The 17,278-nt window shown below is 47.1% G+C and overlaps 2 protein-coding genes across 4 annotated transcripts in view; one reads left to right on the top strand and one right to left on the bottom strand.

The window, feature by feature from the left end:
- LOC134207700 (uncharacterized) overlaps positions 1-17,278 on the bottom strand; it is a 322,256-nt gene that overhangs the window by 137,210 nt on the left and 167,768 nt on the right. The window lies entirely within an intron of this gene.
- LOC134219147 (uncharacterized) overlaps positions 1-17,278 on the top strand; it is an 85,254-nt gene that overhangs the window by 1,437 nt on the left and 66,539 nt on the right. The window contains 4 exon segments of the mRNA XM_062697845.1: positions 13,487-13,579; positions 13,647-13,988; positions 13,991-14,314; positions 15,420-15,702. Coding sequence (XP_062553829.1) covers positions 13,487-13,579; positions 13,647-13,988; positions 13,991-14,314; positions 15,420-15,702 — 1,042 coding nt within the window.

Below are 17,278 nucleotides of genomic sequence, written 5' to 3' on the forward strand. Positions count from 1 at the left end.
CGAACACGAATAACGAACACGATTCACGACAGGATTCAAACACGAATCGCAAAATAATTCGGACAAGAATGACGACTGGGCTCAAACACGAATCTCGACAGGATTCGTAGCAACAATCAACAAAAGATTCGAACACGAATCTCGACAGGATTCGAGTACAAACACGATTTCCCGAAGGATATAAACAAGAATCTCGACAGCATTCGAAGGCGAATCTCGAAAGGATTCGAACACGTGTTCGATTCCTGTCAGAATTCGTGTTCTTATCTTGTCGGGATTCGTGTTCGAATCCTGTCTGGATTAATCTTCGAATCCTGTCTGGATTCGTGTTCGAAACCTATCGGGATTCAAGTTCGAATCCTTTCGGGATTCGTGTTCGAATCCTTTCGGGATTCGTGTTCCAATACTTTCGGGATTCGTGTTCAAATCCTTTCGGGATTCGTGTTCGAATCCTTTCGGGATTCGTGTTCGAATCCTGTCGAGATTTGTGTTCGAATCCTGTCGGGATTCGTGTTCGAATCCTGTCGGGATTCGTGTTCGAATCCTGTCGGGATTCGTATTCGAATCCTGTCGGGATTCGTGTTCGAATCCTGTCGGGATTCGTGTTCAAATCCTGTTGGGATTCGTCTTCTAGTTCTGTCGGAATTCGTCTTCGAGTCCTGTCGGGATTCGTCTTCGAATCCTGTCGAAATTCATCTTCGAATCCTGTCGGCATTCGTCTTCGAATCCTATCGGGATTCGTCTTCGAATCCTGTCTGGATTCGTCTTCGAATCCTGTCTGCATTCGTGTTCGAATCTTGTCAAAATTCGTATTCGAATCCTGTCGGGATTCGTGTTCGAAACCTGTCGGGATTGGTGTTCAAATCTTGTCGGGATTCGTGTTCGAATCCTGTCAGATTTCGTGTTTGAATCTTGTGAGGATTCGTGTTCGAATTCTATCGGAATTCGTGTTCGAATCCTGTCGGGATTCGTGTTCGAATCCTGTCGGGATTCGTGTTCGAATCCTGTCGGGATTCGTGTTCGAATCCTGTCGGGATTCGTGTTCGAATCCTGTCGGGATTCGTGTTCGAATCCTGTCAGGATTTGTGTTCGAATCCTGTCGGGATTCGTGTTTGAATCCTGTCGGGATTCGTGTTCGAATCGGGATTCGTGTTCGAATCCTTTCCAGATTCGTGTTCGAATCCTGTCGGGATTCGTGTTCGAATCCTGTCGGGATTCGTGTTCGAATCCTGTCGGGATTCGTGTTCGAATTCTGTAGGGATTCGAGTTCGAACTCTGTAGGGATTCGAGTTCGAATCCTGTCGGGATTCGTGTTTGCATCGTGTCGGATTCGTGTTCGAATCTTATCGGGATTCGTTTTCAAATCCTGTCGAGATTCGTGTTCGAATCCTGGCGAGAATCGTGTTCGAATCCTGGCGGGATTCGTGTTCGAAACCTGTCGAGATTCGTGTTCGGATCCTGTCGAAATACGTCTTCGAGTCCTGTCAGGATTCGTCTTCGAATCCTGTCGGAATTCATCTTCGAATCCTGTCGGCATTCGTCTTCGAATCCTGTCGGGATTCGTCTTAGAATCCTTTCGTGATTCGTGTTCGAATCCTTTCGTGATTCGTGTTCGAATCCTGTCGAGATTTGTGTTCGAATCCTGTCGGGATTCGTGTTCGAATCCTGTCTGGATTCGTGTTCGAATCCGGTCTGGATTCGTGTTCGAATCCTGTCGGGATTCGTGTTTGAATCCTGTCGGGATTCGTCTTCGAATCCTGTCGAGATTCGTCTTCGAATCCTGTTGGGATTCGTCTTCGAATCCTGTCGGGATTCGTCTTCGAATCCTGTTGGGATTCGTCTTCGAATCCTGTTGGGATTCGTCTTCTAGTTCTGTCGGAATTCGTCTTCGAGTCCTGTCGGGATTCGTCTTCGAATAAGTGTTCGAATCCTTTACGAATATGTGTTCGAATCCTTTAAGGATAAGTGTTCGAATTCTTCAGTGATTCATGTTCGAATCCTTTAGGGATTCACGTTCGAATGCTTTCGGGATTTGTGTTCGAATTCTTTAAGGATTAGTGTTTGAATCCTTCAGGGATTCGTTTTCGAATCCTGTCGGGATTCGTGCTCGAATCCTGTTGGAATTCATGTTCGAATCCTGTCGGGATTCGTGTTCGAGTCCTTTTTTTTGTGTTTAGTAAGGAGACTTTCAGCCCTAGGCTGGCTTGTCTCCGAAGTTCGAATCCTGTCGGGATTCGCGTTCGAATCCAGTCGACATAATCCTGTCAGATTTCGAACACGAATGCCGACAGGATTCGAACACAAATCCCATGTGGGTGTTCGAATCCTGTCGGAATTCGTCTTCGAATCATGTCGCGATTCGTTTTCGAATCCTGTCGGGATTCGTGTTCGAATCCTGTCGGGATTCGTGTACGAATCCTGTCGAGATTCGTGTACGAATCCTGTCGGTATTCGTCTTTAAATCCTGTCGGGATACGTCTTCGAGTCCTGTCAGGATTCGTCATCGAATCCTGTCGGAATTCATCTTCGAATCCTGTCGGCATTCGTCTTCAAATCCTGTCTGGATTCGTGTTCGAATCCTTTCGTGATTCGTGTTCGAATCCTTTCGTGATTCGTGTTCGAATCCTGTCGAGATTTGTGTTCGAATCCTGTCGGGATTCGTGTTCGAATCCTGTCGGTATTCGTGTTCGAATCCTGTCGGTATTCGTGTTCGAATCCTGTCGGGATTCGTGTTCAAACCCTGTCGGGATTCGTCTTCGAATCCTGTTGGGATTCGTCTTCTAGTTCTGTCGGGATTCGTCTTCGAGTCCTGTTGGGATTCGTCTTCGAATATGTGTTCGAATCCTTTAAGGATAAGTGTTCGAATTCTTCAGTGATTCATGTTCGAATCCTTTAGGGATTCACGTTCGATTGCTTTGAGGATTAGTGTTTGAGTCCTTCAGGGATTCGTTTTCGAATCCTGTCGGGATTCGTGTTCGAGTCCTTTTTTTTGTGTTTAGTAAGGAGACTTTCAGCCCTAGGCTGGCTCGTCTCCGAAGTTCGAATCCTGTCGAGATTCGTGTTCGAATCCTGTCGGGATTCGTGTTCGAATCCTGTCGGGATTCATGTTCGAATCCTGTCGGGATTCGTGTTCGAATCCTGTCGGGATTCGTGTTTGAATCCTGTCGAGATTCGTGTACGAATCCTGTCGGTATTCGTCTTTAAATCCTGTCGGGATACGTCTTCGAGTCCTGTCAGGATTCGTCTTCGAATCCTGTCGGAATTCATCTTCGAATCCTGTCGGCATTCGTCTTCTAATCCTGTCTGGATTCGTGTTCGAATCCTGTCGAGATTTGTGTTCGAATCCTGTCGGGAATTGTCTTCGAATTCGGTCGGGATTCGTGTTCGAATTCTGTAGGGACTCGTGTTCGAATCCGGTCGGGATTCGTGTTCGAATCCTGTCGGGATTCGTGTTCAAACCCTGTCGGGATTCGTCTTCGAATCTTGTCGGGATTCGTCTTCGAATCCTGTCGGGATTCGTCTTCGAGTTCTGTTAGGATTCGTCTTCGAGTCCTGTCGGGATTCGTATTCGAATCCTGTCGGGATTCGTATTCGAATCCTGTCGGGATTCGTATTCGAATCCTGTCGGGATTTGTATTCGAATCCTGTCGGGATTCGTGTTTGAATTTTTTCGAAATTCGTGTTTAAATCTTGTCGGGATTCGTTTTCGAATTCTGTCGTTATTCGTGTTCGAATTCTGTCGGGATTCGTGTTCGAATCCTGTCGGGATTCGTCTTCGAATCCTGTCGGGATACGTCTTCGAATCCTGTCGGAATTCATCTTCGAATCCTGTCGGCATTCGTCTTCAAATCCTGTCTGGATTCGTGTTCGAATCCTTTCGTGATTCGTGTTCGAATCCTGTCGAGATTTGTGTTCGAATCCTGTCGGGATTCGTGTTCGAATCCTGTCGGTATTCGTGTTCGAATCCTGTCGGGATTCGTGTTCAAACCCTGTCGGGATTCGTCTTCGAATCCTGTCGGGATTCGTCTTCGAATCCTGTTAGGATTCGTCTTCTAGTTCTGTCGGGATTCGTCTTCGAATCCTATCGGGATTCGTGTTCGAATCCTATCGGGATTCGTGTTCGAATTCTATCGGAATTTGTGTTCGAATCCTATCGGGATTCGTGTTCGAATCCTGTTAAGATTCGTTTTCGAATCCTGTTAGAATTCAGTTTCGTATCCTGTCAGAATTCGTTTTCGAATCCTGTCGGGATTCGTGTTCAAATCCTTTCGGGATACGTGTTCGAATCCTGTCGGGATTCGTCTTCGAATCCTGTCGGGATTCGTGTTCGAATCCTGTCGGGATTCGTCTTCGAATCCTGTCGGGATTCGTCTTCGAATCCTGTCGGGATTCGTCTTCGAATCCTGTCGGGATTCGTCTTCGAATCCTGTCGGGATTCGTCTTCGAATCCTGTCGGGATTCGTCTTCGAATCCTGTCGGGATTCGTGTTCGAATCCTGTCGAGATTCGTCTTCGAATCCTGTCGGGATTCGCCTTCGAATCCTGTCGGGATTTGTCTTCGAATCCTGTCGGGATTCGTCTTCGAATCCTGTCGAGAATAGTCTTCGAATCCTGTCGGGATTTGTCTTCGAATCCTATCGGGATTCGTCTTCGAATCCTGTCGGGATTCGTCTTCGAATCCTGTCGGGATTCGTCTTCGAATCCTGTCGGGATTCGTCTTCGAATCCTGTCGGGATTCGTCTTCGAATCCTGTCGGGATTCGTCTTCGAATCCTGTCGGGATTAGTCTTCGAATCCTGTCGGGATTCGTCTTCGAATCCTGTCGCGATTCGTCTTCGAATCCTGTCGGCATTCGTCTTCGAATCCTGTCGGGATTCGTCTTCGAATCCTGTCTGGATTCGTCTTCGAATCCTGTCTGGATTCGTCTTCGAATCCTGTCTGGATTCGTCTTCGAATCCTGTCGGGATTCGTATTCGAATCCTTTCGGGATTCGTGTTCGAATCCTGTCGGAAGTCGTGTTCGAATCCTTTCGAAATTCGTGTTCGAATCCAGTCTGTATTCGCGTTCGAATCCTGTCGGGATTCGTATTCGAATCCTTTTGGAATTCGTGTTCGAATCCTTTCGGGATTCGTGTTCGAATCCTTTCGGGATTCGTGTTCGAATCCTTTCGGGATTCGTGTTCGAATCCTTTCGGGATTCGTGTTCGAATCCTTTCGGGATTCGTGTTCGAATCCTTTCGGGATTCGTGTTCGAATCCTTTCGGGATTCGTGCACGAATCATTTAGGGATTCGTGCTCGAATCGTTTCGACAATCGTGTTTGAACCTTGTTGGGATCCGTGTTCAAATCTTGTTGAGATTCGTGTTCGAATCCGGTCAGTATCATGTTCGGATCCTGTTGGGATCTGTGCTTAGATTCGTGTTCAAAACCTGTCAGGATCCGTGTTCGATTCCTATCGGGATACGTGTTCGAATCCAGTCGGGATTCGTATTCAAATCATTACGGTGAATGAAAATGAACGTAACTTATAAGAAATATGGAAAATGGAGACTTAGGATCTGCTTGAAAAGAGGCTTCCGAGCCTCTTGGAAGAAGGCTACCGGGCCTTTTGAAAGTAGGCTTCCGGGCTTCTTAAAAGTAGGCTTCCGGGCCTCTTGAAAGGTGGCTTCGGGGCCTCTTGAAAGGAGGCTTCCGTGCCTCTTGAAAAGAGGCTTCCGGGCCTCTTGAAAGGAGGCTTCCGGGCCTCTTGAAAGGAGGCTTCCGGGCCTCTTGAAAGGAGGCTTCCGGGCCTCTTGAAAGGAGGCTTCCGGGCCTCTTGAAAGGAGGCTTCCGGGCCTCTTGAAAGGAGGCTTCCGGGCCTCTTGATAGGAGGCTTCCGGGCCTCTTGAAAGGAGGCTTCCGGGCCTCTTGAAAGGAGGCTTCCGGGCCTCTTGAAAGGAGGCTTCCGGGCCTCTTGAAAGGAGGCTTCCGGGCCTCTTGAAAGGAGGCTTCCGGGCCTCTTGAAAGGAGGCTTCCGGGCCTCTTGAAAGGAGGCTTCCGGCCTCTTGAAAGGAGGCTTCCGGCCCTTTGAAAGGAGGCTTCCGGCCCCTTGAAAGGGGGCCTCCGGGCCTCTTGAAAGGAGGCCTCCGGGCCTCTTGAAAGGAGGCTTCCGGGCCTCTTGAAAGGAGGCTTCCGGGCCTCTTGAAAGGAGGCTTCCGGGCCTCTTGAAAGGAGGCTTCCGGGCCTCTTGAAAGGAGGCTTCCGGGCCTCTTGAAAGGAGGCTTCCGGGCCTCTTGAAAGGAGGCTTCCGGGCCTCTTGAAAGGAGGCTTCCGGGCCTCTTGAAAGGAGGCTTCCGGCCCTCTTGAAAGGAGGCTTCCGGCCCTCTTGAAAGGAGGCTTCCGGCCCTCTTGAAAGGAGGCTTCCGGCCCTCTTGAAAGGAGGCTTCCGGGCCTCTTGAAAGGAGGCTTCCGGGCCTCTTGAAAGGAGGCTTCCGGGCCTCTTGAAAGGAGGCTTCCGGGCCTCTTGAAACTGGCTTCCGGGCCTCTTGAAAGGCGGCTTCCGGGCCTCTTGAAAGGAGGCTTCCGGGCCTCTTGAAAGGAGGCTTCCGGCCTTTTGAAAGGAGGCTTCCGGGCCTCTTGAAAGGAGGCTTCCGGGCCTCTTGAAAGGAGGCTTCCGGGCCTCTTGAAAGGAGGCTTCCGGGCCTCTTGAAAGGAGGCTTCCGGGCCTCTTGAAAAGAGGCTTCCGGGCCTCTTGAAAGAAGGCTTCCGGGCCTCTTGAAAGGAGGCTTCCAGGCCTCTCGAAAGGAGGTTTCCAGTCCTCTTGAAAGGAGGCTTCCGGGTCTTTTGAAAGGAGGCTTCCGGGCCTCTTGAAAGGAGAGTTTAAAGCCTCTTGAAAGGAGGCCTTCGAGCCTCCTAGCTACTTGAAAAGAGGCGTCCAAGCCACTGAAAAGAGGCGTCCAAGCCTCTGAAAAGGAGAGTTCCGAGCCTTTTGAAAGGAGGTCTCTTAAAAGAAGGTTTCCGAGCTGCTTGCAAGGAGGCTTTTGGGAAGCTTAGAAGGAGGCTAACAATCCTCGTTGTTGCACGAGCAACTGACTTTTTCGAAAAAAAAAAGCCTTCATGCCTTCAAATGATGACTTCAGAACCTTCAGACTCTAGATTTTAGTTCAGAAGCATATTTTTAAAATATCATTCATTATTTTGTATCGATCAAGTAGAAGATGATTAAAATTTGTTCATTCGACGTTGGTCTTGTGTACCTCAGCCCTGCATTCACTGTGCTGGTTGTGAACGGCAGGATTCAATTGGCTTCAATTTACTGATCGCCATAAATATTCTGTACAAGACAAAGTTTTGAAATAAAAAAAAAATACCAATTGTCAAAACTTTATCAATAATATTGAATAATAATTGTAATACATCCGCCATTATGCCCTTTTGTTCGAGGTACCCCCAGGGGCCAGCAAAGGTACCCCCAGGGGTACATGTACTCCAGGTTGAGAACCGTTGTAGTCCATCCTGTTGAACCTTTCGGGACTCGTGTGATCCTGGGTCACTCACGTAGTCCCGCTACTGTTATGAATGACAAGCGTGCTTTTTCGAAGGTTTTATTTTTTAAACATCGCTGCAAGTCCCTAAATGTAAAGAACATGTTGAATACAATCCACGGGGAAAATGAAAAATAGCAAGTTTGTGATAAATCACAAAGATCATCCCGTAATTTTGGGTAAAACAAGTTCTTCATGCCGACTTGCAATTTCTCTACTCAATTCCAGGGATTTCGAATGATTTCGACTGATCATACCGAATCGAGGTATTGAATTTATTCACTTTTCAAAAATTCACCTCTCCACTGCGCAAAATGCACTAAAGTATGGGGACCCAACCCATCCAATTCAAAACTTGGCGTTTGCTTGGTGGAAGTCTCACCGTTCCGCATTTGAATCTAAATCAGGCTTCTTATTCATCATGTGGGAGACGCTGACTGAAACCTGAAAAGGTTCTGTTACATAATCCGGCCGTCATCGGGGCGATGATCACAACAGAAGCACCATCATCCATCGCGCTGGGTCGGTAACCTACTGGAGCTAAGGTAGGCAGCAGGACCAGGGGGATTCGATGACACACTGGGTTGGATTACGTCGCGCCGTCTTCGCCCGCAGTCCAGTTCGTTCAGTGACAGTGATCTCATCTTCCTCGGTGCAACCTCTTCCCCGATGCGAATCGCATTAATCATCATCAGAGGGGGACAACGAGACGGCGGACAGTGCAAGAAAAAGTGCGGTCATAATACTATAAGATGGATCAACGAACAGAAGAACCGGTAGCGCAAATTAGCTGCTTCGGAAATGACTGATGACCGAACACAGCGGCGAGGATGTCGCAGTCGAATACGCGCGCATGAATCGAAGAAGAGATCAAGCAAATTGATCCTCATTTATTCGAGTTTTGTGCTGCTAATGGCGTCGACGAAAGCGTGACCGTGGATTACGACGACGGCGATGATGACGACGACGACGACCGTCTGACGCAGATCATTAAAAGTGGCCCTTTCTACGGCGCGTTCCCATAAAAGTATAAAATAGAATGGTTGTCAGGAAATGCATCGTTCGGTAATAAATCCAACTCGGATGATGGCCCCCGATCGATCTCCGATCGATGGTTTTAGAATCTCGATCTCGATCGAGGAAATTTCACGCAAAACAATGTATCTCTATAGGATCGTGCGCACTTATGGTGGTACCACCGCGTCTCCCCCGTGCTCTATCAGGCAATTACCCACGCCGAAACAGCACCGCGCATCGATCGGCAATCTACTCTACATGCAATAGCTAAACCTTTCATTACACGGCGTGCGCGGCCGGCCGGTGTGGAGCCGTAGACGAGTCATCGTCATCATCATCCCGGTTCGCCGGGTTTCGCCATAAAACCGCGTTTTAATGGCTTCAATTGTGTGCACGCTGCATACGTCGCTTTATGTCCCAGCTGTCGCTCATCAGGGAGCGAGCGAGCGCGATCTGGATTATGCAACACATGTAATGTGGTCGTCAATGTAATGCAGACCGTTTTTGCAGAAAAGAATCGTGTCATCCCGAGATCGGTTTTGCCAATTGGGAATTGCGCGACTGGAAGAAAGCGAAGATTGTGAACTGCATCATAATTTTGTTTAGTAATTGTAAACGTGAAAGAAAAGTGGGCTGCTCAGTCGATGAGGTATTTTCTGATTGATGAACGAAACCATTTGTTTGGTTTGCAAAATTTGGGTCAATAGTTTGTTTACAATATAAATCAATTGTCGTTTAAATTTGTTTTTCTTAGATTCTAGTCAAAAATTGCTGTGCAATTTGTTATTTGTAACAACAAATTGTTGAATTTCACATCAATTTAATAACTAATTCAAAGATAAAACAATGCCTTTGAATGCCGTAATTATTCCTGAAAATTTTCGAAAGCGAAAATTGCAGGACCTTTAGCATCTTTCTGTCTTTCTGTCTTTTCTACAAAACGCCATTATCACGTCAAGCAGGGAACATCTTTCCAACCGTCTGAAAATTTTCCACCACCGAGTGATTCGCTCGTCAGCATCGCCAACCCACCCGAAAATTTGCGACTATTACGCAGCCAACAACCACTCCGTATATGCAAAACAGCCGTTCCGCCCTTTTTTTCTTCCTTTTTTGAGGAACCACATTTCAGACGGACGTGACATCTCCCGTCTGTTGCCGTGTCGGTCCCACGGAACACGTCTACAGGTCAGCAGCAGCAGATCACTTTCGTTTTCATCTTTGTTGTCGCGAAACGCACGCTGCCCCAGACTGCAGTAGTGAGCCGTTACCGCGTTCGCGACGGCTCGGATATGGCCGTAATGCAATCGAAAGTTTGCCCTTCAGACCTTTTGGGTTTTATCATTTCGACACGCACTTATGTATGAGTCGCTGGAAAGAATAAAGGGCGGAAGGTTGTACCGAAGCATGTGTTGATTATGCTTGCGCGTTGGTTGCATTTTTTGGCTACGTTTTCGCGAGTACAGTGGTGGTCGAGAGAAGACACATCCAACGATACAACAAAATGTTTAATCAATTTTGTTTGAATGCAATTTCTATAACGATGAATCCAAAGTCCATTAGAATGAATTGAATATTCCTAATGATATTTTTAAGTCGAAGTTTAGCTAAGTAACAAAGTCGAAAACGGACGAATGTTTGCAAATTAACTAAAAAGGTCTTGGCGTCTTCGGTCGAAGCTATTTTTAAAGTCAAGATGACAAATAAAAAACCAACTAGGTTTCAAATATTAGTAATGGAGGACCCGAAATTAGGTAATATCGGACCCTTTGGATTTAATTTTTAGTCTCAAAATCATACAAAGGATTCAAACAGTGATGGAAATCTTTGAACCTTATGCGAGACGATTCAGCCTTGGGCTGGAAGTCTTTTTAATAAAGGTAAAAAAAAATCTTTGAACCTACCGTGAAATAGACAAAACAAAATACTCGCGAAAGATGAAATTGTTTCTCCACAACTTCGGACAGTAAACATAGAAAAAAAAAATGCTTGCTCCAGGAACCGGATTTACGGGACGTCCCTAGAAGTGATCAATGTGACCAGAACTCTTCGAATGGTTCGGTTCGAATGTATGAAGTTTTTTTGCAACCTATTGCAACAATCCCACAGAGTAAACAATCAAAAGCGACGGCAGTACAGCAATGATGCTTTAGCCAAGGCTATTTCTGAAGCCCGAAAAACCGGGAAAATCCGTAAAACGGCGAAACGTTTCCATGTTCCTTCGTCCACCCTGCAGCGTCATCTCAAGGCTCCTCCAACAAATACCAATCCTGGACCATCGCCAATTTTGCAAGCAAACGAAGAAAAACGCTTCGAAACACCCCAAGTAACATTTTTAGTTTTATAACGGTCATGAAAACCATTATTTGCTCTTCATGACTTCTATAAATCCAGCTTAAAACCAAAATGTTACTAGGGATGGGCAATATATATGGCTAGGGCAGGATTTCCTTCCGGTAGGAAGGGAGGAAATGTATACACCGGTCATCGGACCGGATAGTCTGCACACCGTATCGAATGACAACGGCCAACGATGCATAAACTTCGCAGCCTCCCGCGGAATGGTAGTCCGAAGCACCTTCTTTCCTCGCAAAAATATCCACAAGGCCACATGGAGATCACCTAACCAAGAAACGGAAAACCAAATCGATCACGTTCTAATCGACGGTAAATTCTTCTCCGACATCACGAATGTCCGCACTTACCGCAGTGCGAATATTGAATCCGACCACTACCTCGTTGCAGTATGCCTGCGCTCAAAACTCTCGACGGTGTACAACACGCGTCCAAGTCGGACGCCGCGGCTTAACATTGGGCGGCTACAAGACGGTAGACTAGCCCAAGAATACGCGCAGCAGCTGGAAGTGGCACTTCCAACGGAAGAGCAGCTAGGCGCAGCGTCTCTTGAAGATGGCTGGAGAGATATTCGATCGGCCATTGGTAGCACCGCAACCGCTGCACTTGGCACGGTGCCCCCGGATCAGAGAAACGACTGGTATGACGGCGAATGTGAGCAGTTAGTGGAAGAGAAGAATGCAGCATGGGCGAGATTGCTGCAACACCGCACGAGGGCGAACGAGGCACGATATAAACAGGCGCGGAACAGACAAAACTCGATTTTCCGGAGGAAAAAGCGCCAGCAGGAAGATCGAGACCGTGAAGAAACGGAGCAACTGTACCGCGCTAATAACACACGAAAGTTCTATGAGAAGTTAAACCGTTCACGTAAGGGCCACGTGCCACAGCCTGATATGTGTAAGGACATAAACGGGAACCTTCTTACGAACGAGCGTGAGGTGATCCAAAGGTGGCGGCAGCACTACGAAGAGCACCTGAATGGCGATGTGGCAGACGAAGATGGCGGTATGGTGATGGACCTGGGAGAACGCGCGCAGGACATAATTCTACCGGCTCCGGATTTCCAGGAAATCCAGGAGGAGATTGGCAGCCCTTGGGGTTGACCAACTACCAGGAGAGCTATTGAAACACGGTGGTGAGGCACTGGCTTGAGCGTTGCACTGGGTGATTACCAAGATTTGGGAGGAGGAAGTTTTGTCGCAGGAGTGGATGGAAAGTATCGTGTGTCCCATCTACAAAAAGGGGAATAAACTGGATTGTAGGAACTACCGCGCAATCACATTGCTGAACGCCGCCTACAAGGTACTCTCCCAAATTTTATGCCGTCGACTAGCACCAACTGTAAGGGAGTTCGTGGGGCAGTACCAGGCGGGTTTTATGGGCGAACGCTCCACCACGGACCAGGTGTTCGCCATTCGCCAAGTACTGCAGAAATGCCGCGAATACAACGTGCCCACACATCATCCGTTCATCGACTTCAAAGCCGCATATGATACAATCGATCGGGACCAGCTATGGCAGCTAATGCACGAACACGGATTTCCGGATAAACTGACACGATTGATCAAAGCGACGATGGATCGGGTGATGTGCGTAGTTCGAGTTTCAGGGGGCATTCTCGAGTCCCTTCGAAACCCGCAGAGGGTTACGGCAAGGTGATGGTCTTTCGTGTTTGCTATTCAACATCGCTTTGGAAGGGTAATACGAAGAGCAGGGATTAACACGAGTGGTACAATTTTCAATAAGTCCGTCCAGCTATTTGGTTTCGCCGACGACATAGATATTATGGCACGTAACTTTGAGAAGATGGAGGAAGCCTACATCAGACTGAAGAGGGAAGCTAAGCGGATCGGACTAGTCATCAACACGTCGAAGACGAAGTACATGATAGGAAGAGGTTCAAGAGAAGACAATGTGAGCCACCCACCGCGAGTTTGCATCGGTGGTGACGAAATCGAGGTGGTAGAAGAATTTGTGTACTTGGGCTCACTGGTGACTGCCGAAAATGACACCAGCAGAGAAATTCGGAGACGCATAGTGGCTAGAAATCGTACGTACTTTGGACTCCGCAAGACGCTCCGATCGAATAGAGTTCGCCGCCGTACCAAACTGACAATCTATAAAACGCTAATTAGACCGGTAGTCCTCTACGGACACGAGACCTGGACGATGCTCGTGGAGGACCAACGCGCACTTGGAGTTTTCGAAAGGAAAGTGCTGCGTACCATCTATGGTGGGGTGCAGATGGCGGACGGTACGTGGAGGAGGCGAATGAACCACGAATTGCATCAGCTGTTGGGAGAACCATCCATCGTTCACACCGCGAAAATCGGACGACTGCGATGGGCCGGGCACGTAGCCAGAATGTCGGACAGTAACCCGGTGAAAATGGTTCTCGACAACGATCCGACGGGCACAAGAAGGCAAGGTGCGCAGCGGGCAAGGTGGATCGATCAGGTGGAAGATGACTTGCGGACCCTCCGTAGACTGCGTGGTTGGCGACGTGTAGCCATGGACCGAGCCGAATGGAGAAGACTCTTATATACCGCACAGGCCACTTCGGCCTTAGTCTGAATAAATAATAATAATAGGATTTCCGATCAGCGAAGCCGATCTGACAAATACAGTCAAGGACTATGCTGATGTCATTCGTAAATCCCGAAATCTGCCCACGTCATTTCCTAGTAGGATTATTTAGTTAGTTTGATCTGTACTAAATGCTCTGGCTATTCTTTGTACATCTTGTAACAGGTAAGAACTGGGTGCAGCGTTTCTTGCGGAGGCATCCAATGATTAAAAAGAAGCTCTCCAGGAATCTTTCGCGATCCGGCGCCAAGGTAAGCGAAGAGCTGCTTCGGCAATGGTTTTCGGAAGTAGAAGATATACTTCAGGAAGAGGGAATTGATCTATCAATTTTTAACAACCCGAAACGTATCTTCAATTTCGACGAATCTGGTTTTCAACTTATTCCGAGAAACTTCAAAGCGCTTTGTGGACCACATGATGAAAACGTTTACCACGTGAGTAACAACTCCGAAAAAGAATGCTTTACTGCACTTTTTGGGAGTAATGCTGATGGTGATTTGACGCCAACTAACTATACTCTGGTCAACGAATAAGCCGTGAAATTGCTGAGAGCGTTCTCAAGGGGTGGTGTGTTGGCGTGTCAGAAGATGGTTGGCAAACATCCAAAACCTTCTACGAGTATATGACCAATTGCTTCTTCCAGTGGTTATTAGAAACCAAAACTGAATTCCCTGTTATTGTTTTCGTGGATGGCCACACGAGCCACGTCAACGTGGAGCTGGCAGAATTTTGCATGAGGAATCAGATATTTCTTATTTCCCTTTACCCGAATTCCACGAGAATACGCCAGCCTCTGGATAGATTGTTTTTTGGTCCTTTCAAGAATATTTGGAGTGGGGGCAGCAGGGACAGCAGGGACAGCATGGACCATGTCCAAGGGCTTGACGACCCCTCCCCAGCTGTCTGCGAGTCAGGGAGAACTGCCTAGGGCGTGGTGGGATTTAGCAGTGGGCTCTGCTAAAATCCCTCCCAAAAAACCACAAGTGCCCGTAAGCGGACTCTATCAAAGCGACTGTGTGCCGCTTCAAAAGCACAAGCCCAGGGAGTGCCAATTGGCATGTGGAGTGTCCCTACTTCGGTAGGGTAGTGCGTGAGCTGCTTCGGCAGGGAGTGAGTGATCTGTTTGTGCTGAGGCAGGAGTGTCATAGCGCGTCACCGCTATTGTCACCTCGAAGCGCAGCAGAAGTCTGAGTATGGACTGCACATGCTGAGGTAGGAGTCGAGGTATCCCATCGACACCTCGAGGCATTGCAGTGGAGTGTTAGAGTGAGCACCCGAAAAAGGGTCACATGGAGCGAATGGTCTTTGGAGAAGCTGCTTCGGCGGCAGGGTAGCAGTGGGTTGTACCCACACACCTACAGTTGTGCACATGTGGTGCATGGGGAGTGTCCCTGCTTCGGCAGGGTAGCGTGTGGTCTGCTTCGGCAGTGGTGTGATTGATCTGCTCGTGCTGAGGTAGGAGTGTCGTAGCGTAATATCTGTAGGCCCAGGCAGTTACCGCTATTGACACCTCGAGGCATGGCAGCGGAGCGCCCGGGAGAGCATCCAAGTAAGACTCAAATGGAGTGAATGGTGTGCGAGCACCCAAGTCAGTCTCGCGTGGGACGAGTGCCTGTGTGAGCGATAATGAGCGAGTACGCTTAGTACTGCCGTCCCCCCAGAAGTAGTACTGCGAGGTAGTTCCTGGGGGAAACGATGGTGGAGCCCAAGGGAGTTTAGTCGGTATTACCGGTATGGTCGAGTCCGATACTCCAGTACACTTCCGTGTGGTAGTTTGGCAACTACAATGCACGTGTACTGGGTTAGTGTGTAAATGCATTCTCCCTTGTAAAAAAAAAAAAAAAAAGAGTATTTGGAGTAAGGTTCTTAAACAGTTCTTATTAGAAGATAGTAGTGCAAGACTCACAAAGACCAACTTTCCTGGTCTCCTGAAAACAGCTGTGGACAATTTCACAAACTCGAAAAGTTGTCTGAAAAAAGCTTTCAACATTTGCGGAATCTGCCCGTGGGATGTAAATGCAGTGGACTTTAGCTCTCTGCCCACGAACGCCTACAAGGTACTAGAGAATGGCACGGCGGAGTCCACCGAATGTGGATCCACTACTGATGCGGCATGCCAAACTTCGGAAAATGATTATGAACTTCAACTGCGGTGTATCGAAATGGGATTACCAACCGAACAACTCTCTAGATTTCAAAACAACCGACTTGAAGATTTATGGTACGGTCCGCTTGAAGAACTTGCGCTATTCAATTTCTGGAAACTTATCTTCTTCTTATATATAAAAATGAAATGGTCTGTGTTCGTATCCGCATAACTCGAAAACGGCTGGACGGATTTTCTTCATTCCTTCAGCAAATATGTTCGTAATCGTTTCCGACGGGTTTATATGATTTTTCCTCTGTGGAAAATCATTACTTAAGTTGAGTAAATCATGAAATACTAAAATGAAGATTTGTATGGAAATTTCGCATAGGCACTTCTCAACGCGCATTTTCGCCTACTATGCAGGACAACGTCTGCCGGGTCAACTAGTCAAAGATAAAACTGAAGGATTGATTTTTACTGAGCCCCTGAATCCCGCCGGCAGTATCATCTTGAATTCCGTTCTCGATCAGCACGGTAACTGCGTGCTGCAATCGGATAGTGCTTCCAACAATGGTATGTTACTATAATATTAAGTATTATATCTCACTGAGCTCCTAATTGAGAATTGGATCAAGTGTGGACTTCTATCAAATCATGCTGGTATCATTTTCCCACTTATTCTTTGACTCACGATGAATGAGAAATCACCACCAGTCAAGACTGCATTTTTATTCTCAATTCCGCACTTAACTACACAGGGTTGCTGCGGAGTGCAGTGAGGTGGAAAATGCGCATAATTGAACTTCCTAATTGCAAACAAAAATACTTTTTAAATAACTAGATGCTGGTCAAGATGCTTCCAACAAAGGTGCCATATTCCATGATGTTTCTGATAGAAATCCAGGTAAAAGTTAGTGCCAATTTGAATAGATAACTTTTAAGATTTTATATCTTCTTCCCTAGTTTCGGCATCAGAATCTCCAAAACATATCCAACTACATGATTCCGCAGAGCGCGTACCATTGGATATAATATCCGACCCAGTATCGAAACCCGAAGATCCTTTCGACAATCTGGCCAAGAATTGATTCAAGTGTATCAAAGGAGCGTAAACGTCGTGGTCTTGGTCATGTACCATCGGTAGCAACCAGTGAGAGATGGTTGCAATGGTTTCAGAATAAGGATCATGATAAGCAGGAAAAGGAGGAAGCCAAAAAGGCCCGGATGGAACAGCGAAAAATATGCGCCAAACAGCAATAAAAAAAGAGCAGGAGAAGAGAGATAAGGAAGCTAAAAGGGACAGACTTGAAACCCCTAAGCTGCAGAAAGAGAAAAATGATGAACGAGATCGTCAAAAGGAAATTCCAACGAAGAAGAAGAAGCAAACACAGAAAAACTAGAAGAAAACTACAGTAGAGTCTCGTTCAGTTAAGGTGATTATAGAATGAAGCCAGAAATCGGCCATTTTGTGAACCACGTGCTTTTTCAATATTTTTTAAGAGCACGAGATAAAGAACCATAACGCGTATGGGGCTGAAATAATGGTAGATCGTTTGCTTAGTCAGGGTGTCTACTCATCTGTAAAAACAAAATTCCCTGATTTTTCCAGGTTTTTTCCAGGTGTTTTACATTAATTTCCAGGTAAAAACAAATTTGCGATATATAGATTTTAGCAGCAAAATAATCAATTCAAACAAGTAAATATTGC

This window comes from Armigeres subalbatus, chromosome 1, assembly GCF_024139115.2.
Source record: "Armigeres subalbatus isolate Guangzhou_Male chromosome 1, GZ_Asu_2, whole genome shotgun sequence".
Lineage (NCBI taxonomy): Eukaryota > Metazoa > Arthropoda > Insecta > Diptera > Culicidae > Armigeres > Armigeres subalbatus.